The sequence below is a fragment of the Pyrus communis genome, chromosome 16 (genome assembly GCF_041283825.1).
Source record: "Pyrus communis isolate YQ-2024b chromosome 16, ASM4128382v1, whole genome shotgun sequence".
Classification (NCBI taxonomy): Eukaryota; Viridiplantae; Streptophyta; class Magnoliopsida; order Rosales; family Rosaceae; genus Pyrus; species Pyrus communis.
This window is the reverse complement of record NC_142580.1, coordinates 3,990,261-4,014,671: the sequence shown is the minus strand read 5'-3', so window position 1 is coordinate 4,014,671 and position 24,411 is coordinate 3,990,261. Positions and strand designations below refer to the sequence as shown.

Below are 24,411 nucleotides of genomic sequence, written 5' to 3'. Positions count from 1 at the left end.
GAGGAATTCAATTCCCAAATCTTTTCTGGTAAACGAATTGAATGAGCATTTTTGACCCATGAATCCATGAGAATTTCATCCTTCTTCATTAAATGGCATCTCTTCTCTGTAACAATTAAAAAAAAAATCATGAACAATTTACATGAAACAAATTCATTATTATCGAGATGTTTTGATATAATAAATGTGACGTTACGTAACCGAGGACTGGTTATATATAATTTTTATTGTAGTTATATATTAAATTACTGTAATCTTCCTTTCGTTTTCATGTGAATAGGTTGGGTTACAACAGAGGATGATTCTGTCAAATCATAACAGGAAGAAAATCTGAAAAAAAACAAAGCAAAAGGTCCACGTACACATGCAGAAGCACATGGGTGATGACATTTTTAGCTGCTTACGTGTCTTCTAGTTGAACAAGACCTCCATCTAATTAAATTAATTCCCAACTTTTTATTTATTTATTTTCTTTACTTGCTTCCACTTCAAGACTGTACTTTCCTTTGCCTCTCAAATGTGATTAACAAATCATACGAATATCGTTAGACAAAAGAATTACAAAATAAAAATGTTAATCGCAACTAAGTGAACAAAAATGTGCAGCCATCGGTGAACCCATGGATGGAGGCCGCATATACCTATTAGGGCAGCTGTTCCCACTCAACTTTTTTTATTTTGAAAAATGTACTAATTAAAACTACAAATTACTTATATATATATTCATAAATGAAGTCTCATTCCATACACAACACAACATACGCTCTCACGTCCTATACTTTTCTTATCCTTACACCCTTCCGAGCCATGTAAAATTTTCATTAGCTAATGGTTTACAACTTTACCATTCTAAACACCAGTTACCCAAAATCATGTTGTTGGACAATAATTTAATATATTGTATCAAAATTTTAATTTAATCTCATGGCTCCGTCCAGGATGCATCGTTACGGTAGATGCAAGTATTCTTTTAGGTTGCTTTTTCAATACAACAATATTTAACTCGAAATGGGGTGCGTGGGTAAGCAACAATATGATCTAACCATAACTAGATATTGATAATCGTCATCTAATATGAACTAAATTTGAGACCTTACACAAGTAAAAGTGAATACTATAGTCGATAACGCCAATGCCTTAATTTAAAAAGAAAAACACACATGGTGGTTGTTGTTTGACTTATGAAATTAACACAAGTGACAAACCTGTGAGCGGCTTCTAACTATGGGTCTGTTATTTTACTCCAACATTTTCCTCTGATATTTAATTAATGGTGGTTGCTAATCACATAATCTAAACACAAGATCTTAAATCTTGATTATTATTAATAAGATAAGATTTGCATGGAATACGACAACGTCTTGAGTACAGCTTGGTTGGCGAAATATTAATAAGACCATGATTCTCGGCATTAGTGTTTTAATCATCTTAACTAGTGTCCAAATTACGGAGTAGAAAATTGAGGTCTTGTACGTAATTCATGGTAGCAGCAGTAACCATGCTCATTGACTTCAAAAGTTTTATTTTTTACACGCTATCTCTCATATTGTACGGCTTCATTATCATGTGTACCGTTCACAAAAACAAAAGAAAATTGGCAATTTGAGGCAAGTTTAATCGTAATTGAGATGAGTTTTAATGGAGGATGTTTCGAGTTTGATTCGCACGGATGAGAACATGCAAAGTTCAGTTGTTTGACATATATGCATTAGGTGTGTCAATGATAGTATTCCCACGTCGGTGAGAGACAAAAAAATACAAGTGCTTATAAGAGGTTGAACTACTTTCCATATTATCATTGGTTTTATAATGAAATCTCAACTTCTTTATGGGATCAGAACAAGTTGGCTCACGTGAGAAGCTCAACGGTCACATGGGTTCCACGATACGTCATTTGTATTGTCCACGTGTTAGGCTTGAAAATTCACCATATGTGAGAGAAGTGTGTAAGAATGTGAGGACAAAGTGCCACATCGATGAGGAACCAAACCATACAAGGCTTTATAAGAGGCTGGACTACTTATCATATTGCGAATTAATTTATGGTGGAACCTTGCGACTAACTTTTAATTTAATCTTTTTTATTACGCGTATTAAAATATAATATTTGAATTTTTTTTTCCACATATTAAAATATAGGACAATCTATATTAAATTTTAAGGTTGAAAATTTAAATACAGAACACCAAATAAAATGCAAATGCTTTTAATCAACTAAATTATACGCATTGAAGAACAATTTAGAATATAGATTATCGTGTTTGATTGCGGTAAAAGTAACATTCTTGGCACTGGCTAACTTACTTTAACTACGTGGATTTTTCAACATACGTGCCGATTGTCTGGTGAAAGAGACTCATTGAGGCCTTTAACGGCGCCAAATTGCAGCAGCTGCACATGCAATTGTTTGGCTTATTGTCCTTTTTTCAAAACCCATTTGGCTTCTCTCCGATTCTCCTTTTTAATTTTTTGTTTTCTCATAGATTTTTCCACTCAGAACCATTAAATTATAAAACCCAGATGAAAATAACACAACATTGAAACAGACAACGCATTTCAAAATCGAATCTGATATGCAAAAATTGCACTGCAATTTGTCTAAAATTTGAGACACTTTCGTAGATATCAAAACATACAGTCGTAATATTTGATTTAACGATTTAATTTAAAAATGAACGACATAACTGACACGTATCACTTAGACTGCTTCTAGGATCTTCAAAATTACACTACAAAATCCTTTATCAGATTTACTATATCTGAAAATTGAAAGTTCAACGGCCAATAACCAACTTGTCGTTGAGATATGTCCAAATGAAATAGTCCCTCAGTCCAAGTTGCTTTTTCAACTGTGCCCTTTTGTGTAAGATTCCATCTGGACCGTCCATGGTCCCAAGTATTTCTGACCACTATCAAAAGGTGATGGCGTTCTACATTTTGTAACCTTTTCTGTTTTCTCACACCTTTCACTGTTTCGAAGGGGTTCACCGCCTTCTGTGGCCCCTCCTGTCTAAGTTCGGGATTTGATACTCTGCACCCAGCAAGGCTGCAACCACAAGTCAAATACATCGACGCAAATTCTTTAGGTGTTATGCCCGTACTTCGGATGTCTTGATTGTTAAATCTTAATGTTCGTGATGAAACCATCCATCATACATGATCGTCTGAACAATGTCGAAACATTAGATGTGCAATATTAAGCCCGAGTTTTTGTTAATTACTCAATTATCTACAATCTAAACGGTTAGAAAACTACAAACACATATAATAAGTAAACCTTTTGTAAGTTCATATTGAATAAATTTTGGATTCATAAATCATTGCAGTACACACGAACAATTTGACATGCGAACGCTATCTTTATAGTTGATTAGTAAAACTTTATTGCTATGACAGTTTTAGACTGAAGATAGTAGAGAGGATCAATAAATTTATCATTTTGCAGTATATAAAAATCTGCATGTCCTGATAAGTTGTAGCTATTCTTCGTCTTACCAATGATTTTATACCTTTACGATAAAATTTCAACTTTCTGTGCAGAACACCTAATCTTTACTTGCATGGTAGTGTTTTCTCCTGGAACAGTATAAGAATCTGTTAAAAGGGAATTAAAGATTTGATTAGATTGCAGCAAGTGCTAATTATATACCCCGTGAGGATGACTGTAATTAGCAACTCCTCCTAATTAATCTCTATATTGATGTCTTGTCTCACCTCTTTTGTTGTGCTTGTTAAAAGTGATCATCACATGCTAATCATATGGAGCAATCTCCAGCACAAAGATATGATCAATCAATAACTAATCACCACCAACATATGGTCGTCCAGCAATCAAACAAAAAAACAAAAACAAAAAACTGTTTCCCGCAATAGAATTCCTCCAGTTGGAATGAACAAAAATTAAAAAATTAAAAATAAAATAAAGAACGGTGGAGAAGTTGTAATTTTGAAGATATTTTTCAGTGTGAGAACACGACAAATATACGCCATATGTTTTGAATGTTGTTCTCTTATTACAAGCTGAGTTTGCACGGGGATGTTGGGGGAGGGGGAATAAAGCCCCAGGACATTAATTTCTCTAGAATCAGAAGCAGAAGCAGAAGGAGGCAGGCACGAATTAGGGAATGTGAGGAGGAGAGCAAGCCCGTGAATCGAAGATATATATCTTTTGTGGCAGATTGGCTTTTCTCAGAACTGCTTTTCTTTTTTTGCTCTTTTCTTTTATGTTTTAAACTGCCTTACAGTTATAGGTTAACCAACCCAACTACTTCTAGGATTCTGTCTTCCATAGCACTGCGCCAGTAAAAGCACTTCCCAACTACCCAATGGAGATTTGGTGAAGTGCTTTCAAAGTTTAGGGTTGATGGGGAAAAAGTTTTGAGTGTTTCTTCATTCCATAACGGGAAGAAGAGTAAAAATGATTGTCCTTCTAGTTTTGTAATTTGATGAATGTAAAATTACGCAACCAAAATAAGTTTCAAAATTTTGAACCCTGATTAACCAATGATTGTGTTTTGTATGTTATATCTGAAACTACTTTAAACTTTTTTATTTGTAACAACTAAAATACAACTTGCGTATCACATTATTTTTTGGTGTTATTATTGAAAGAAACGTTGATGTCCAGTGATATTGCAGAAAGAAGAAAATGTTACCGACACTAATTATGTTTAAGATTTGCATAGATCCTCTCGTTACAACCTTTAATGATGGATCACTTAACTTTTTCATTAGAATAAACCATAAAAGGTTATGGATACCCATTTGTGAATACCGTATCTTGATGGAATAAATTCGACGATTGGAACTATTCAAATATTCATTTGAAGATTACTCCTAAAAAAATCATGTGAATTGAAGATTGTTTAATCATCTAAACGAATAAAATAAACTGATAGTTCATCATAAATATGTTACTTGGTAGCTACACCGTCGATTTGTTCTATGCATTTGAATGACGTGATATATCTCCTATTGAAATGAATTTTTTGTAGGAGTAACTTTCAGATAAAAGTTAAGAACTTTCATATGAAAGTCAAGAAATTAAACTATTCCAATTATAAAATTTATACTGTCAAGATACGTTTTTCACAAGGATGAAATGAGTTCATCCCCTAGGAGAGGAATGCAAGTTACATATGCAAAAGTTTGTATTGGATCTTGATTTGAATTTTAAATTAGTGTAAGACAGGTTCGGAGTCAAATGACTACACATTATTCCCCTTTGGGTCATGCATGTCCCATAGTTCAAATATGCATGGAAATCTATTGGATACTTTTATGTTACGTGACCCCTCACTATCACAAATTCACAATGGTCATTTCTAAGTACTACGTCATGTAAGATTATGAGTATGAAACAGATACAAGAACTAGTTGTAGTGTTTGAGATTGATATGGAAAAGTCTTGGTTAAAACTATTTAGGTTATCCTTATTGTTTTAGGATAACAGAGTTGAGAGAAGTTCTAATTGGTTTTGGAAAAGAACTTAGTGTTGGAACTTCATGAGGTCTCGTAATTCCTTATGGTTTGTATGAGCTTGAATCTCAGTCCAATTTTGATAGGGAATGGACAGAGGAGCACTATATATTTATGGTTGAAACCACTGCTCTAGCTATACCAGTTTATGTTGTTCTAAGTCCTATTGATTAGAGAAGCTATTGTGATTGTAAAAGAGGAGAAGGTTCGAACACAAAGGCTGCAATGGCTTCTTCATCAGGATCAAACAATGCATGTATGTTCTAAAAGGTTTTGGTTCTTAAGTCTGTTAAATGCAAAATTTAGACTAGGTGTGATTCAATTGGATGAATTCTTGTTTCTTGGATAAGTTGTTGCGATTTTATTCTTACATGTCATACATATATTGTACCCGTGAAGAAAAACTTTGTAATGAATATTATTAGATTTCAGCAAGCAATTTACATTCTGAATGTTTGGTTTAGGTTAGATTCCAGCTTATCGAACCTAATATTTAAGTTATCCAGCTTCCAACTTCTAGTCACGTAATCTTTTTGTTGAAAAATTGGTTTGAAGTATAGAATCTTGGGTTAATAGCATTTAAAACTATCATTTTCGAGTCCATTTGTTTCTACAAAACCTGAGTCATGTTGCACAAACATGACCTAAATCGATGTGATGGTTAACCACACATTAGTTCCAATTTTCAGCGTTGGAATATTTACTCAACCGGCCTCCTTTGGTTTTAGATCACACTGCTAGCTAGAACTAACTCTGATGAACTCATCCAAAATGGGTCTAATTCGAGCACCTGTTTAAGATCATAAAAACCGTATAGCCATGTCAAAGGTTCCATGACATAAACCATGAACTTGCATTCAGAACTTTACGGAAAGAAACCCTAAGCAACTGACATATACAATACGCAAATTAATCCGATCATAAATATGATTAGTTGTTTTTGTTTGTGGTTAGTTGTGAGAAGCAATTGTCTTACTTAGGGTTAAGTATGGCCCATCACCTTCTCGACACTATCAGTCCAAAAATCCACTCTCAATCGTTCCGGAAGAATTTTTGCGTATCCTGGACTTATGGGCAAAAAGCGTCTTTATTGCAATCTGTACTACTTAATCAGTTGCTTTATTTTTTGTACCAACAGTTAAGATATGTTTTACCCTAGCTACTTGCTGCACAAAAAACTAAATCACAAGCTTCCTTGGTTAACGTAATAATCATATGATTAACAATTTTGTATAGAAATTTCATTTTCTTGGTTCTCTTATATTGTGATGCTCTCTCTCGTTCCTTAATTAATATATGTGTCAATTCATAATTTGCAGGTAACGAAACATATATAGCTCCATAAGTGTAAGAAGTTAAATAGTATTTGTTGTAAAATGGATAGAAAATGAGGAGAAAATATATTTTTCTAGATTTCATTCGAAGCAATATAACATACATCTTTCCCCCATCGTACGCAAGCAACAACGTGGGGGTTCCATCACGTGTGTACGTAGAGTCACACTTGCATTCACCGACGCACGTGCTTGTACTTCTAGTTCTACGTCCCCTGCAATTGCACGTGCCCAACTGGTCAACTTTAAACTTTCAGGGCCCACTGAAGGTTTTGTGCTAAGGCACCCCAGCCGATGCACTTAAGCTTCTCTTTTTTCATTTTTTAATTTTTTTGTCAAGAGATTGATCGATACGTGTAAATCTCTAGAATAAAACTTTTAGAGTCTTACATTAACTGTAGATAAAAATATAGAACTCCTCTCTACTATAAAGAGAGACCATTCTCCCACAATTAAGCTTCTTCTGATCTAAGATTCATTAATCTATTATTAGAACTCACTAATGATAATTATGCTTAAATCTTTGTATCATGTAAACTCTAGATTATTAATGAAAACTCATCTACCCTCGTGGACGTAGCTCGAGCTAGTGTGAATCACGTATGCCCTGTGTTTGTTTCCCCGTCTCTTATTTCTTTGCATATTACATTCACTTGATGACCGAACAATAATTTGATATCGAACTTGTTATTTAAGAGAGTCAAATTTAAGACCTATCACTTAAAAATAGACAAAAATACAACCAAATTATATTGTTAATGACGATATATGTATAGTTGATGGTTCAAGTTGGAGTACAATATTCAACCATTACTTTAACTATCAATTAAAAAAAAATTGCTTGGACGTTTGAATTTCATATTTTTGAAACGTTTGGAACAAGTTTTCTGTTTAGGTGTGGAGAAGGGAACATATCCACATGCAATTAATAAGAATTTCATTTTAAATAAAAGAAAAAAGCTTGGAGTTTTACCATTCTTGAATTTCTTTCTAATTGGTCAATGTCTTGCAATGGATTAAGCCCATATTATGATGGATATAGATTAACTATCTCACAGTAATGGCTGCTAAATTAGGAGGGACTCTATCACCACCACCAGTAGCTGGCAAAATGGTCCTACACCTTGAAATACAGAGTAAGAAATTTAGGAGGGCACATGGATGCAGTATGTCATAGCATCACGCGTGGAAGGCCTCACTTGGAACGGAAAGTAAAAAGTAAAAAAGGCTAACTAAAGTACGAGATTTTCTAATATGGAGTTGCATATTAAACTCTTCTTTCATTGGGCGTATGTCATGCATATAATGATCATAGAGTTTTCAATTCGAATAATTGGGTTGTCTAAACATGACAAAAAAAAATGGTAAAAAAAATGCTAATTTGCATAAAATGCATTGCCCTATTAAGTTTTATCTATACTCTTCTTAAAGATCGAGATTTGATCTACAATTGTTGATACATATTTTGTTAGAATTTCTCTGTCCCACATCGGTCAGAAGGCTTGAGAACAAGCCCTTTAAATAGAATTATCCCACTTTAACTAACACCAAGACATTTTGTATTAAAACACCACGCCTGACGGATTGAGCAGGTGACCAAGTGGGGACAGTATCGGTGTTGTTAGAGTGAGCCCATGGCCCGTCTACCTGAAATTTAAGATATTTCTCGTATTTAAGAAGAAAGCATATTAAAAGTTAACGTTGATATGCATATTTGTTGGAAAAAAAAAATATCTAGATCCTTGCTAGATTAGGATTCTCCATGTATCAAGATAACCATTAAAATCGAGACATTGAGAAAAGAATTTTCGGAAAGGATAAATATGAGTGAGCGTGACATGGGTGTGACTGTCCGAATGGAACTTTTTATGTGACAACAATGGTGTATGAGTTTGATATATGAGAGAGAAGAAGAAAACCCTATTTCACTGCTAATTGAATCCAGCTCGGCACCAAATGAAAAAGAAAAAAAAAGACGATAATAAAAAAGGTAAAAATCGATTGAACGACAACATGCAAGGTCACCCACTAAAACGTGGTACAGAGTTTGAAGACGTGCCTCAATGACAAGGTGATGAGCTTTGGAACCCCTAAACAAAAGCAAACCCACTTATTACGAACTATTTTTTAGTTTTAAGGCTCAACCAATGAATACGAAGACATCTCACATCACAGTTTGAAAGAGAGACATATAAAACAAGAATGTTGAAAACATTAAATAGTGATGTCTGAAAGATATCACGTGTCGTCATGGGTTTCATGAGACGGGCGATTGCTAGGACTCGAAGAGAAGAGAGTGAAGTTTGGTTGGGCAGATCAATTACTTTGTTAGGAAACAATCCCACATGAAAGAGTCCATCATGTGGAGCACTATAAGTTTTTGATTAGGACTTCCTCTTAACTCTCAACTGATAAAGTTCTTCATGCACGCTTGTTCTAAATTGGACCCCCCCTCACATGCAGCTCACCTTAATTGTTACTTTCGGGTTGTGGACTCCTATGTTTTTGTGTCAAACTTCATTACAAAAATACTTAAGGGAGCAAAACCCTAATCTTTTGTTATTAAATTTAAACAGCCTGGAACTGGTATAATTACCTTATCAGATAACTAGTTAAAGAACATGCAGGGCATGCAGCTTAGGCACTGACTCGATCGGCCAAATATATCGGGGTGGGCTGAGCCTTCTAAGTGGTAGGTTTAGTTATCAGATTAAGCTACGCGCTAAGCTATTAATGGATGATATTTCACAATTTCACGTGCGTTTTTGCATGCTCGAGCTAGATCCAGGAGAGATTTTTTTATGTAAAATACTACGTATCATTATATATTGAAGAGACACTTGAAAAAAAAAAAAAACATCCTCCGATTACATAATGACATGTAGGGTTCTGACTGGTGTTTCGAACCTATTTTCGTCCTTACCCCTTTTGTCAAGTTAAACCAACATGCATGCAACCTAATACCTAATTAAAGTTTTTACTTTTGTCTCAGAAAAATACTTTCTTCTTAACCTTATTCCATTCAGTTTGAGCGCCAACTGAATTTGACTTGCAAGAAAACAAGCACTTGTAATTTATAAAGTCGTTCAAAAGAAAGAAAAAAAAAAGTGACACATCTGTCATGATGAAGCTTTGTTATATTTTCACGAATTAAGCTAATCAAATAAGTTGAATAGAGACTTCGCATTACTATTGCCGGCTGCGAAAAGATAAGTTTATGGATAACTAGAACACTAGATTCAGACATGACAAGATGCTCCCACAAATTGAGAGAGATGGTGGAAACTAACCAAATTGTACATTCTTTGACAAGTTCAAAATCTTAGCCATACTTTATCACTCCCATTTGGAAAACGAAATTACGTCAGTTAGTCAAGGCAAGGGCGAAGCTAGAAATAACGTTCATGTGGGCACAACTAAACAATGACGTAGCACTAAATATATTTTTCAATCTTAAGTGAGATATTTTGCTAAACACTTGGTCAACCCATCCCCATTGTGTTCTTTGCTTAGCATACATCCTCACACCTTGTGCCATTTTAACTGTATCTTTAGGTTTAGTATTGTTATGGTGAACAAGTGGATAAATTATATATTTACAGGATTGGAAGGTCAAATTTATTAGATGTAAAGGAGGAGATAATTCTTCTTCGTGAGTTGTCAGAATCAACTCTACAACTAAATATTTTTGTGTTATATCTGTCTCCTAGTGGTTTTGGACGAGGAGTGAGTGATAGAGTTGGTGGTGATGGTTAGTTGATTATTATTCACTATACTTTGATTCGATGTCGTATTGAGCGACGGAAGGTGGCTACGATTTAAGAGGAACCATGATTATTCCTCATACCACCTTTTTTAGGCCAAAACTTGAGGGGGGCACGTGCGCCCCTTCAGCCCTTAGTAAGATTCGCACCTAGGTCAAGGTAGTATTTTATCCCCTTCACTAAAATTTAAATCACTGACATTGTAAATTAAAGTAACTTAAAATATCGTATTGTAAAATAAAAATATTAAGTGGTTAGGTCAGCTTGTTAATGCGCTCAAGTTTGAATTATCCATCTTATAAATTATAGTAATTTAGAACAATATATTATAAACCTAAATACTTAGCCTATGGGCCTATAATCTAGTCACAATCGCAATACTATCTAAAATCTTTGTAGGAGTAAATAGGGCTTGTTATCTGATTGAGGTAAATTGATAAACAAGTTAAAGATAAACATCTGACCAAAAAAGATAAACAAGGAAAAGGAGCATAACATGGCTACAATAGGCTGGTGGGTGAAAGTTCCATTTGTGATGATCCAAACATGGCCCAGTTGCAGAAATAGTGACAGCTGATATGGTTCCAAGAGAAGGAAGAAGGAAAAAGAACAAAACATCCGGGCATGGTGGCATATTCTGCATGCATTTGTCTGGGGCAAACCCGACTCAGCACATGATATTGTGGGGAAGAAGAAGAAGAAGAAGATCATGGTCCCCCCCATCGTGGTCCTCCAATTATGAAAACCCTAGGGCCGCGCAGAAAATATTCCACTACCCCAATGGTAAAAAAAATCAATGGCTAGGGAAAATTGTTCCCACTTGGGTAAAATTATAATTTACTATCTTTACAAAATAATTTATGTGGTGGAGGTGGCCAAGAAATCTGACCCCTGAACAGAAACCTGGTCCAGAAAATGGTTATTTTCAATAAGGATATGATAAAGTTTTTGCAGCAGCATATTAGGTCCTTTCGATATATGCATGCAAATTTCAAGATATGTAGAGGACCATATTTGACAGTGAAACTGTATGTTTTAATATGTGCACGTTAATATGTTACGTTGCAGACTTGCAGTCCCCGCACAACTTAAATCCAATTTCTTTTTCTTTTTCCCATTATCTTTGTTCTTGTTTCTACTCTGCTAAAAAAAGGCAAACTCAAGTCAAAAAGGCTCTTTGTTTTGTGAGAGTTGGAAGAGAAACGTTTATGGAACGAAGCTTTACTTTGCAAAAAAATTGTTTCTTCAACTCGAATTCGAGATTTTTTGGTCAGAAAGAAACAACATTTCCGTTTGTACTCTATTAAATTACATAATTCGAATATTACCAAGAAAATAAAAAAAGATGGATTTGTATATAGGATAGCACCATGTGATGTGAGTGAGTGAGTGACAGCAGCTAATATGTCTACTACCATGCCAAGTGAATAAAAATCTTTTCAAATATCAACCAAGTACTTTCAACTTTTTTGTGTAGAAGATGTTGTGCATAATAAGAGAATCTTGGTTCATGTTGCTTGACCATGTAGTTTGTTTATTTAAAATCGACACATCGTCTATATATTGATGTTATCAACACTTTCATACATGAGTGTCAAAATTGTGTCCATATAAGTGTCAGTGGAAGTATAGACAATGTAACAATGCTTGTTTACATGATCGGCAAGACTCTTAATCAGGCCGACTAACAATATTTTCTACAATTAAAGTAAAAGTCTTTGAAAACCAGTACTCGTAAAAGGATGCTTGTGATTTCAATTTTCAAATTTCAACCAGTACATGAAGATATTTTTTTCAAATTTATTTTTTCCTTGTGTGGTTACTGCTTACTGCCCATTATTTATCAGATGGACCTCTTGAGAAGAATGAGAAATCAAGTGTAAAGCAGGTCCATGTACTACTGTCAAGTGATATTTCTCTTCACTTGTAAGTAAGAGGTCTTAAGTTCGATTTTGATCAAAGACGAATTTGAATCACATTACTGTTAACCCATTGTGAGACTTAACCCATCCCCTCCCCCTTAGTGAGATAATATCGCTTGTTCAAAGAAAAAAAAGAAAAACAGGTCCATGTAGATTTCGTTGAGTGAGCTCCCTGGGCAATATTATTGTGAAGGACATGTCGAAAGAGAATGTGCGACACAGGACTCAAGTCTTTAGACAAAACAAGATATTCATTTCCATAAGGGGAAGAAGAATCATTCACAACCAAAATACAGAGGAACAATAACAATGTTAAACATTGCAGTTGTCTACTAAAATGGGTTTCAACCCACAATCTGCGCAAGATCGAATCTATACAATGAAGGTGATAAGTTTTCCAATCATGGCTGATAAATAATGATCTACTGAGACTTCCAACCAATTAGCAGACTTCAGCAATCGCCAATTGGGAAAAAATTCGGATTCCAGTTAGCTATGTGATGTATTTTCTTCAGGTTTTAAAACTCGGGCCTGCTGTCATCTTCGATTTTGAGCTTCCAACCATTCCCTGATCAACTGACATTCCACTCAAATGCTGTAAAGAGTGAGATCCACTTTTTCTTAGCTTGCCTGGAAACTCTTTGCCCAAATTACCTTTCAAAGAAAGATTTTTTTTTATGCGACTCCTGTTAAGCATCAGCATACTATTGCGCGGGGGAGCATGCAAAGCCCCTTCAACGCAATCTCCCACCTGTGCACATCCCCAAGGCCTGGATGGTCCATCATCACTAATTGGTCTATGCCTTGGAAAACCAGCCCACAATCTTGAGAAGCCTTGCTGCTCTTGGAGATTTTCTTCCTCAAGTCTAGCACATAGGGGACAGGGAGGGTCGCTTTTTCGTGTCTTGGGTGTTGTTTGCTCCAAGCACTCTGCATGGAAAACATGAGAGCAAGAAAGAACCCCGGTAACTGGCATATCTCCACTTCTCACTATCCGACGAGAACTCCAAGGCGATCTCTGTGAAAGAAACCTTTCACACAAGCCACATCTAAAACCATCAGACGCATTGACATTATTACAAGGTCGACCAGAAATCTCTGCCTCAAATGACTCAGAAACATCTGCAAAATCAATGCTGCTACTGGCACTACTCCAGCGGTGGCCATCTCTTTGAGGAGTGGCAGAATCATACTCCAGAAACCCAGTAACTGTGAGATCAGAAGCCTCTCTGGGGGGTGTTTGTGCAGGAAAGGACAAGGGATGAATAGGTTTGGACATGAACGAACGCCGACTTGGATATGTATGATGGGAAGATTGGTACGGCTTCACTGTGGGTTCAGACTCGCTACTGTCTGAACGGGACGAGATGGAACCCCCCATTTCTTGAATTTCTGAGGTTCCCTGCAAAGATACCATGAAAGGAAACGCTAAAACAAATTTCCTTAATTCAATGAACTAGCAAAGTTAAAATTTTATACAATACCTCCATGGTAGGTCTAATGGATGTATGCCCCAAAGCTGGACCTAGCAAGTAAACAGGAGTGAGGTGAAGTTAACACAAATGAATCACAACATGAATGGTGGCCAATGATGACAATCTTGAGAATGAATGTCCTTAATAAGTATAAATTTTGAGTTCTCTATTTTTACAAAGCTGAAAGGATCTGATTAATGATCAATCATGGTAACTGTTTAAGCATGGTTTGTTAGAATCAACGGAAACGGTAAGAACTCAATCAGGGAAACACTTCAAATGATGCAACCAAACCAAATCCTTCAAAATGGAAACTTTGAGAATCCCCGACAATATTCTATCGAGAATCTCAAAAGTATGAAATGTCAATTGAACTTGTGATCATCTGCAATGTGGAACTTGGGAATCTAAAGGGCACAACAAAGGTCCACATCCAAGTTTACTAATGATCTTGAAACCAATGGAATTCCAGATCAGATACAATAAGCTCCAAAAATTCTATGACAGAGAAGAAAGAGATCCATCTTAAGTTGTTAAGTATAAGTAGTCAAGCATGACACTAGTTATCATTATTGAAGTGTTCAACGCATGCTCTATAATAACCAAATGGGACATGTACATAGGATAGTTAGTAAGAACCATATATCAGATCACCTAATTCAGATGGCTTAGCTTTTTGTGACACCGTCACAGTACACACAAACACGAGTGCACACACGCACACAGATGTTAACGGGAACTATATGTGTAATAATCTTTTTCCGAGACTGTTACATACACTCAAATTGTGCTGTAGCATATGCAGATGTGAGTGTGTGTGTATGTAGCTCAATAACATAAACAACAATCATGCAAGATCGTTTGCAAAAATTCATTGGTACACTGTAAGATCATTAAAAGACATAAAATGGTACTATGGCTCAGTCACTCCAACTAAATGAACTAGAAAAATATATGGAATCCGAAAAATATCTTAATCATTGAGGTTACCAGACATAATTTCATCTGCACTTTCTGTCACCTGATTTAAAGCCAAGAAGTAGTAATTCATCGCAGACATCATCATGTGGGTGTTTGCACTTTGCACAGATAAAACAGAATAAAGATTCATTGTCAATTGTTACCTCTCTTTTTTGCAGTTTCATAATCATCTACACTGATTTCCTGTATTGCTGGCGGTGTCCGTTGAGGACCTTGAGAAAGGTCTGATGGACTACTTAAAAACAGCCCAGTACCATCAGACACCGAGTAGTGATGATTATAGAGATTGTTGCCTCTCACCCAGCCCCTACTTCCTTTACTGTTTGATGAAGTAGAAGACCCATATTGCTGATTACCATCATGAAAACCGTACTGTAATTCTTCAGGTTGGAAACGGAAATCCCATCTTGATGGGGGTGGTGAGAAGCTCGTATTAGTTCTCCAGCATGGCTCTTCTGGACCCATTGACCAGTCCCTACTGGGCGTATGTGATTCATGTGGCCTTGCGGCCACACAACACAGCGACCCCGTTTTAGCTATTTTTTATAAGACACAGGGAGATTGATTCGGTCTCCTATTAACCTTCCTAAAGTTCATCTCACTAATTTACATTAATTACATGAATTCACCATCGCAGAAACAAGTTATGCTCATCTATGCAAAGTGTCACTTATCAAAGGCTCATGGTACAACACATCATACTACGATGTACTAGCAACATCTGACATTAATAATGCTGTACTCAAGGGTTTTGTATACCCTTATGAACTTGGGTAAAACAGGCAAACTCACATATAAATAGGATCAGAGTTTCTTCCACATTAACCAGACATAATATAAGTACACTGCTTACACCCCTAAACTTCTTCAACAAAGTAGAAAATTTTCAAATTTCTTCAACAGTCACGGTGGCAAACCTACGAACAAAGTTAAGATAACAAATTCAGACAAGGCTGTGTTCATACACCAAGTACGCAATTTGCTTAAAGCGTTCAACAAAGTACAACACCAGAATAGAAATACTCAACAACAAACTAATCCATCACCACTAGCAATTCTCAGCTTATATACAAAACAAAACAAAAAATGAAATGCATACCTAACTACCAACAACTACGAAGAATCGAAAAATTATATACATTCGACAAATCCAGTGACTTTCACCACCAATATCAAAAGGGTTTTTTTATAAAGATCCAATTTAACCCAAATTTCAAGTCTTGCAGTAAGTAAATTTCTAATATTTTCATCAATAGAAGACGAGGCATCTGGTTAAACCTCATAGAACGCATTACTCAACAACCTCAGTAAGATAATTATAAAGACCAAAACTTTAGAGTGCAGACAAAAAAAAACACACACACAGAAATCAAATTTGGGAGCTGAAATTAGTGAAAAACCCTAGAAATTGGAAGCATAAATTGGATACAAATAATTGGGTATTTTTAAAACCCTGAAATGTAAATCAAGAAATAGAGAGAGAAAGGAGCTTACAGTTAGACGACAGTGACGAAGCACGAGAAGAAACTCTCTGACTGAGTCTGAGCTGCGACCTAGACGACACTGGTTGTGGACTGAGAAAGAAATGGAAACCCTAAATATCAGGGAGAAAAAGAAAGAGCATGTTCAGGGGACCTTTTTGCATTAAGATCCTCCCTTTTTTGTATAATTTTCTATAATCCCCATTCAATTCCTTGTTTATTCTAACTTAATTGATTATTACCTTTGCATAATTTTTGGTAAAAAAACAGTGTTTTTAGAGTGAACCGAAATCGTTTTTTGTAAAAATGTTTTTTAAGTTATGTTTAGTGAAAAATCAAGTGAGTTTTAAAAAAGTACTTTAAGTGTTTCTAGAAACACATATCTGATGTTTATTTCAAAAAAAAAAAAATTTAACTTTACTAAAAATATTTTTAATCATTTTAAAAACATATTTAATCAAAACGAACGAAATTGGTTGTTTAAAAGCAATTTCCAGACGAAGTGCTTTATACACATATATTATGGGGCCAACCAAATATAAGTGTTGTCACATATTCTTTTTTATGGGGCCAACCTAATACACATAAAAGCGCATTAAGATATTCAAGATAATATTATTTAGAATTTGTTTTATTCGAGTAGGTTTAAAAATGATTTATCTATTTATTTATTTTGCAATCATTTCCGTATTCTCCAGTTTTTCGGTGCACTGTAAGAGTTTATTCCTATTAATTAGAATCAAACTCAATTTTCGACCGCTATAAAACGTCTTATCTAGCTAACATTTCAATCCGACTTCACACTTACTTTTCGGATTCACACCAACTTTCTCCTTCAACATTTTTTGGATATCAAATGAATCTGTCCGCCATAAGATAATTATATGCCTTGGTTAGAAGTGATTTTAAAATGATTAAAAATGCTTTTAGAAGAAATATTTTTGAGTTCCAAAACCACTTGAAGTGCTTCCTGCAAAAAGCACTAGTTATGTGTTTATTGTAAGAAGCACTTCAAGTGTTTTTTCAAAATTCATTTATATTTTTACTAAACATTGGTTTCAAAAACATTTTCTCCCAAAACTCTTTTAATCATTTTAAAAACGCTTCCAAACTAGCTCATAATCGGCACCTGCAACTCTGAGCTTGGAATAATTGACCATTATTTATGGGACCCCTTTTTATGTAAGTTGATAATCACACATAATTATTGCTTATAGGTGTAACAAACAGATAACACTAATTGCTAATTCATAAGGAATTATACAATTATTAGTTCAACATCCCTTCAGCCAGAAGCAAACACCCAGAGGCCCACAAGCCGAATGATAATCGGAGGTTCATGCACGCACTCTCTTTTTTCATCTCTCCCGTCACGTGTTGAGACCAATAATATTGCGCAACGGAGTAATGCCTTGCGTTGTCACTTACGAGCTATTCCATACACTTGAGGGTTTACGAATGAGGCAGTGGACAAGGTGGTCGTGTGTAGATTAACGGCCGCGAACCCGGAGTTGGATATATTCCTTCCTGTTTCCCGCGTGAGATGACACCCGTCGGCTAGGATTTGTTGCAGAGGATCAAGAACGCTCTGTATGAATCTGAGGATTGTACCATCTGCAGCAGCACCATAACAGTTGCAAACAAAATGATAAGCCACAGTATTCTTGCATTAAATGTCATCAATGAACTGAGATTTGCAGCTCGCACTACCTTTTGCAGCCACATGCTCCACGAACAGGTAAAGTCCGCCCGGTCTTAGAACTCTCTTTATCTCTGAAGGACACAGGACAAATGAACTCGTTTAAAGTTCGGATTTTAGATTAACACGGTCTGCAGAAGTTTCTTTGGGTGAAAAATGAAGGCGCATTTCACATCATCATTTGACAGCTAGAAGGAGCAGTTTTTCCGAAAACTAAAGAAATAAAACGGATGCTTCCCAAACGATCAACTTAGAATGTAAAGGCATCCACAATCACAAGTAGCAACCACTAGATAGCAATTACTTAGTGCTACAAGTTTACGAAAAGGAAATTCTGCCCCTCGTAAGCTAAATTACCTTTCAGAGTGTTGTCGACATCTTTAACAGAACACAACACAAGAGTTCCAACAACTGCATCAACAGAAGCATCCTCTAATGGAATAGCCTCCCCAACCTGGTTAAGATTAGCATTTCCCGAGTATGAATCACAAACAAAAAGCAAACATAATTGCAAACGAAAACAAAAACTTGAAAAATAAAATTCGGCCACGGGTGAACAAAGTAGCTCAAAGGAAAACTTGCATCTTACTAGGTTCGTTCAGTCGGATCATCTTAATAAGAAATTATGCATTGGAAAATATAAGTTTTACTGATAACCAGTTTCAGTTTTTTTCTGCACTGCCATAAGGGAAGTTTGAAGTTTTCACATACAGCATGTATGAACTCGAAATTCGAAAGGGGCAGACCGGCAGCCACAGCGGCAGCCCGAGCATATTTTTCCATCTTCATAATCGGATCCACGCCAAAAACCCGAACACCGCTATCAGCGGCATAGTATCTCAGATTAGGACCAGTCCCAATACCAATTTCCAACACTTGCTCAGCTTTTCCTTTCAATTCAGCAAAGAGCTCTGTCTTGTAACCTGCAATCTACCCACCAAACCGTATCGCAGTTAAAACACCATACTCTAATCTCAAACTTAGACTAGTTTGGAAGTGCTTTTGTAGAAAGCATTTTTGCTCAAAATTGCTTCCGCTAGAGGTGTTAATAAAAGCACATTGATTTTTTACTAAAAATCCAGGTGCTAACTGAAAAGTTGAAGTATTTCTCCAAGAGCATGTGCTTCTCCAGAAAGCGCTTATGTGACTCAAGAACATTTTTAGTTAACCCAGGATAGAAATGCTCCCCGTCAAGAAGCAATCCCAAACAGGTCATTAGTCCAAATTGAAATCAAAACTAATCTACTAATTTAAATTATAATTAAGGGAACTTTATCGAAAAATCTGCTCCTCTAACGAAAAACCACATTTTTCCACTAAAAATTAATTCTTGTACTATTTAATTTAACATTTATTTTACCTTTAATTAAAAGTCAAAGTTTTCAAAGTGTTTCCATTAGTTTTCGTTATAATTAAATTATAATCACTAACCTCGGCTTCATAAGATTTCATGGCGGTATTCAAAATGGATGCATAAAGCTCCTCGTACCAGCCCGGTCTTGGAGGGTGAACTTCTTCTAACATGGCCTATGCACTCATCAACGCATTCATCAGACGAAAATACCCTTCAAAATTGCAGAGCAAGAATCAGAAGACGGGGTCGTACGCACGTACCGTATAATCTTCAGAAGTCAATTTGGAAGCCGCGGAGGCGGTGGAAGGGCGAATTGGGAATAACGATGGCGTCGCCACTGCTGCTTCGATGAAGCGCCGTCTTCCGCACGAACATAATCCGCTGCTCAGGCAGAGCGAGGCCGGCGCCAGTGACCCGTCAGCTGAAGAATCCGAGTTGACTCCGATCGGAGAAGGATTGGAACGCGACGTGATTAGGCCACGTGGCGCAATCGTCGACAAGGAGGAAATGGCGCAATGGATCATATTTGTCGAAATATGGACAAATGGAAGTTTGACTAACGATTTCATGGCCAACGGCAGTACAACCAGGAAAAGGATCCACTCCGGATCCTCTTTACTGTTGATCATCGTACATCATCCAATAAAAAATTATTTAAAATTTAAAATAAATAATATTTAACAAAAATTGACCGCATAATATACAGTGAACAACCATGATTGATAAATCCTCTGGATCCCACAAACAGAAGAGGATCCTTTTCCGTATAATCAATGTCGTTTTATCTTATTATTACACGTCTTGAAGATAAATGTTTGCCTTGTAGTTCGAATCTCGCCGATTCCCTAATTTAACATCTAACCTATAGTTTGACCAAACAAAAAAAATGCAATTTTAAGCAAATGAACGTCATGTGTTCAAGAGTGTGTACATGATTAATGTTATACTTGTTACAAAACCAGTACGAAAATTCGGATCGTATATCTTATTCGCTCTGGTATTTTACTAATGATCAAATTCTTGGCTTCTAATTTGCGAAGATGTGGGAGGCAGCAGCTACTCGTGGTGGCGGGTCTGATCCTCATCGCCAGTGTTGTCACCGCTGCCACCATCTAGTTGGTCCTCCGATGAAATGTTCATATTTCCGCCATCTGCGACATGGAAAAGAAAAAGGAGTTCAGGTGCTGAGCAGCTGAAGAGGTTTATAACATGACAAGTTTATTGGCGATTGATTAAACATACCATCACCTTCGCCTCCAGAAGAATAAGCTGAGCGCCTTGAACGCCCTTGCTGGTGCGGTGTGGGCTGATGACAACAAGAAAGATCAAATACGAGAATCAGCATATGCGAAAACAAGTTTAGTTTTTTCACAGTGACGGCGGATCTTTCAACCCTAACAACTTCTAGCCCAGCTTGAGGCAAGAAAAACGTAAAGATATCATCAAGCATACCTGCAGCTTTGGGCGGAGTGCTTCAAGCGGCCCTTTCGGCTTTGCACCTTGCTGTTAAAGAAGTTAAAAAACCATAGATAGTCAAAGATATTAGGCATTCAAATTTCATAGTTATAGCAACAACATGTCTAAGAAAATCCACACAAATACCTTTCCAAGTGCCCAATCAGCAGAATCAAAATAAGCACGCTCATGGTCCTGACAGAAAATTTCAACTTGTGACTTATCATGATAAAGAGAAAACTAGAATCGCAACAGCGGAAAGCGGTGTGATAGGGTAAAAGAGAGATACAAGACGAACAACTACCTTGGATATTAGGGGAGTCTTCCTTGGCAGTATGCCTCCATACTTTTTCTTAATTGCTGCTTCCTGCAGAAGACACAATCACAGACAATGATCCTATTGCATAACTCCATATGACAACCAAATGTTTAAGGCTAAGGGAAAGTTTGAAGCAAAAAGAGAATTCAATGTTGGAAAAAATCTGTACTGATAGACAACAGGTCAACATGTAGGACATGTCAAAATTTTCGGAACTAAATTGTAGGGCAGAGTTGCACCTCCTGCTGGGCTGAAGGCATTGGATTTCCATGATTTTCATTTGAAGCTTTTGGGTCTACCCCGGCATTGTCACCATCACCTAGATCCATAGGAGTGCTATCAGCAACCTCTTGGTCCTTAACCTCCTCCATGTTTGTACCAGACATATTTTGCTCAGGGTGCTGGCGACAACTGCAAAAACAAAAGACTCGTTTACTCAATCAAAACCAGATGTATACAAATGTAGTCATTTCGTTGGGCGTTCCAAATAAGCGAACCAGTTCCTTCCGTTTTTTTAGATCTCGTATAACAATTGCTTATAATAAGATCAGGCTATTCGTTGGTTCAACTCTATCCATCATCAAATCATTGACATGCATATAAATGTCTGTAAAACCATCCAGCGATACACCCCTACAAAGAAATATCACTATGACTATGTTGATAAATGTTTGATGCCATGAAAGCACATTGAAGTAAATGCACTAATTCCATTAAACTACACTCCCAGCGCCCGGCGCATCACGGAAGATGCAGCCTTTCATCATGCCCTCCCAACTCCTAGTCCACAATCCAACATCGAAGATCAAACTCCAGCTACTAGGGGATTGAAGTTCAACTTCCCGATTCAACCTTTACCCGAAATAGCTCGGATAAGCAGCATCTTGAAGATGACATAGAACTATGGTAACGAAGAAAGTCAAATCTTTGCAGCAAAACAATTTAAAGCAAATCTTTCCGCACGAACAGATGCACCAACAAAAACAGCTAAAAAGATGAAAATATTTCATTTAGGAACAACTAGATAAACTTGTCAATACGGTTCCTTCTGGGGGTAATCATAAACAATCAGAGTAAAAACCAATTGGATCATGGACTTTTGGAAGAACCCAGATTCGAGATATAAGTGAGTTTGCTACTGGGCAGCTAAGTTGCTTGATTTGCAGAAGAAAGTTAACAGCTTTGATTGGTAAATATCGAGATTTCTGAACTGGGAAATAGCAGAAGTGAAAGGGTTGAAAGCTTACCTGATCAAAGATCGGATCCGATTGCAGAAGCAGAGGATATCTGAAGAAGAAGAAGAAGAAGAAGCAAGCCTAGAGATTACGCTACGCGCAGAGCGCGTAAGAGTGAGAACTTTTGGGCTGTGAGAATTGAGGCCTTTGTTTTTAATTGGACCGGGTTCAGTTTTACGTCTCTTGGGCCTTTATTTTCATATAGCTCGGCCTCAAACCCATATATAATATTTTAATATTATTTTAAGGCCACAAGCAATGCAATTATATAGCTTTTAATGTTTAGCAAAAATTTAACTTTCTCTCTCCTTAGCTAAATTTAGCTAATTACTGTTTATAAAATTAAGATAATCGGTCACATTTAGGTTGAAGTTTGGAGCTCCATTTTTTTTTGCATTTTTTACTAATGTAGCAAAAAAATCCCATTTAGCTAGATTGTTGAAGATGCTCTCGCACCTTTATGTGGACATGTGTGACAATGTAATAGGCGATTAGCATGAGAAGATCTTAATTAATCGTGACCTCGGTATTATTTGCACGAACACCCCCAAAAGAGATGGTAAAACACAATATATGAGAACATCTCATAGTTGTATATTCTTCCGCAATGACATGGATCATTTATAGTGCAACACATATCCTCTTATTGTAACATCTTTCAAAATAAAAGAAAACATGTTGTGTTGTAGTCCATGTCGACAAAAGGGGTTGAAATTGGATGATGATGTACCTGGTGGTATTAATTTCTGCTCCATCAAAGTAGCAAAGTTGAAAAAGAAAAAGGGATTATAATTGTCATGTCACGCCCATAACTATTTTCATCATTCTAGAGATACCCATCATGTGCAAAAAGATTTTTATTCCATTGCAATGATCAATTCCGGCAACAACAACAGGAATTGCTTTAACAAAAAATGCTCATGGACTTAATCTATCCTTAGTTTAGAGTATTATATTGTTTAATGAGAATCATAATTATTTCTTTGCATTATTTGGCTTGACATCAACATATATATATATAGGGTCAGATTCGCGATACTATTTGTTTTATACAATTTTTGACATGCATTTTTGTATAGCTCATTTTATAATGTATTTTAATGATTTGAACCGTCTATCTTTTAAAACATCATTCATATATCATATTTGCAAAAAAATTAGACAAAATAAAAACCATTAAAACATTCATTTGCAATGAAAAAAATGGACAAATACGGTTCTACAAAGAAACTCTAAACCCTTAATCCAACGATCATGTGGTTTTAGATTTGGGTGAGTTTAGGTAGACATAATCTTCAAGGGAAAGATCAAATAGTTCGGATCATTGAAATACATTATGAAGTAGGATCCACAAAACTGTGTTAAAGTTGTGTAAAAAAAATGATATCATAAATCTGTCCCATACACACACACACGTATATAATTAAGTGAACAAGTTTCTAGTTCATGATGTGAGCTAGCAAGCACAACAGGCATTGTCATTTGCTCCTTCCCTCCCTTCTTCCAACCATCCCCACATAAGAGTGCAAGTGTTGAATATTCATCTAAGTTCTTGCATGCAAACATGAGATAATAATACGTGCTGCAGCCAAGGATGACTTGCCGGCATCAACCAACTTCTCCTCTTCGACCGGTATAACTTTTTTTTTTTTTTACTAGGGAGGATAGGATTTGAAACTATTACAAAAATTTAGGGAAGATGAGAGTTTCAAATTCGGAACGCATGGGTGGTATCCGAATACTCTAAACCGTTATAACTTATTACGATGCAAGAAAATTAGTCCAAAGCATAGGTTAGGATTTGTTTTGCTACGATCGTTAGCTCTAAAAGCGTGGATTGGTGGCAATTAGGAAGAGGTAGGTGTGTTTCGAGCAGAGATAACCGGCAAGTTGTCCGTGGCTACATGTCTATCT

General features: G+C 36.2%; 3 protein-coding genes across 3 annotated transcripts; all 3 read right to left on the bottom strand.

Moving 5' to 3' along the window:
- Positions 1-12,730: 12,730 nt before the first annotated feature.
- LOC137731098 (uncharacterized) lies at positions 12,731-16,923 on the bottom strand. Its single transcript, XM_068470177.2, has 4 exons — positions 16,449-16,923; positions 15,098-15,871; positions 13,983-14,023; positions 12,731-13,900 (listed from the first exon to the last, which is right to left on the bottom strand). The coding sequence occupies exons 2-4, from the start codon at positions 15,417-15,419 to the stop codon at positions 13,010-13,012; spliced, it is 1,254 nt and encodes a 417-aa protein (XP_068326278.1). The 5' UTR covers positions 15,420-15,871; positions 16,449-16,923; the 3' UTR covers positions 12,731-13,009.
- A 687-nt stretch (positions 16,924-17,610) lies between these two features.
- On the bottom strand, positions 17,611-20,176 carry LOC137731691 (uncharacterized). Its single transcript, XM_068470874.2, has 6 exons — positions 19,749-20,176; positions 19,566-19,661; positions 18,846-19,064; positions 18,492-18,588; positions 18,146-18,208; positions 17,611-18,049 (listed from the first exon to the last, which is right to left on the bottom strand). Exons 1-6 carry the CDS (start codon positions 20,115-20,117, stop codon positions 17,856-17,858), a joined length of 1,038 nt encoding a protein of 345 aa, XP_068326975.2. The 5' UTR covers positions 20,118-20,176; the 3' UTR covers positions 17,611-17,855.
- A 31-nt stretch (positions 20,177-20,207) lies between these two features.
- Positions 20,208-22,645, bottom strand: LOC137731564 (uncharacterized). The gene is made up of 7 exons (XM_068470703.2): positions 22,510-22,645; positions 21,502-21,673; positions 21,248-21,310; positions 21,091-21,138; positions 20,941-20,991; positions 20,731-20,794; positions 20,208-20,639 (listed from the first exon to the last, which is right to left on the bottom strand). The coding sequence occupies exons 2-7, from the start codon at positions 21,646-21,648 to the stop codon at positions 20,545-20,547; spliced, it is 468 nt and encodes a 155-aa protein (XP_068326804.1). The 5' UTR covers positions 21,649-21,673; positions 22,510-22,645; the 3' UTR covers positions 20,208-20,544.
- Between the last annotated feature and the right edge of the window lie 1,766 nt (positions 22,646-24,411).

What these genes read in the sequence shown, in the direction of transcription:
- LOC137731098 (XM_068470177.2), bottom strand. Translation starts at nt 15,419, where the DNA reads ATGGGTCCAGAAGAGCCATGCTGGAGAACTAATACGAGCTTCTCACCA. An exon ending in TGAAACTGCAAAAAAGAGAG is followed by an intron (nt 14,024 to 15,097) that starts GTAACAATTGAC and finishes TTTACTTGCTAG; the next exon opens with GTCCAGCTTTGGGGCATACA. An exon ending in CCATTAGACCTACCATGGAG is followed by an intron (nt 13,901 to 13,982) that starts GTATTGTATAAA and finishes GTATCTTTGCAG; the next exon opens with GGAACCTCAGAAATTCAAGA.
- LOC137731691 (XM_068470874.2), bottom strand. Translation starts at nt 20,117, where the DNA reads ATGATCAACAGTAAAGAGGATCCGGAGTGGATCCTTTTCCTGGTTGTA. An exon ending in TGACTTCTGAAGATTATACG is followed by an intron (nt 19,662 to 19,748) that starts GTACGTGCGTAC and finishes ATGAGTGCATAG; the next exon opens with GCCATGTTAGAAGAAGTTCA. An exon ending in TGTCGACAACACTCTGAAAG is followed by an intron (nt 18,209 to 18,491) that starts GTAATTTAGCTT and finishes TGTGTCCTTCAG; the next exon opens with AGATAAAGAGAGTTCTAAGA.
- LOC137731564 (XM_068470703.2), bottom strand. Translation starts at nt 21,648, where the DNA reads ATGTCTGGTACAAACATGGAGGAGGTTAAGGACCAAGAGGTTGCTGAT. An exon ending in AGACTCCCCTAATATCCAAG is followed by an intron (nt 21,139 to 21,247) that starts GTAGTTGTTCGT and finishes ATTTTCTGTCAG; the next exon opens with GACCATGAGCGTGCTTATTT. An exon ending in CTGATTGGGCACTTGGAAAG is followed by an intron (nt 20,992 to 21,090) that starts GTATTTGTGTGG and finishes CTTCTTTAACAG; the next exon opens with CAAGGTGCAAAGCCGAAAGG.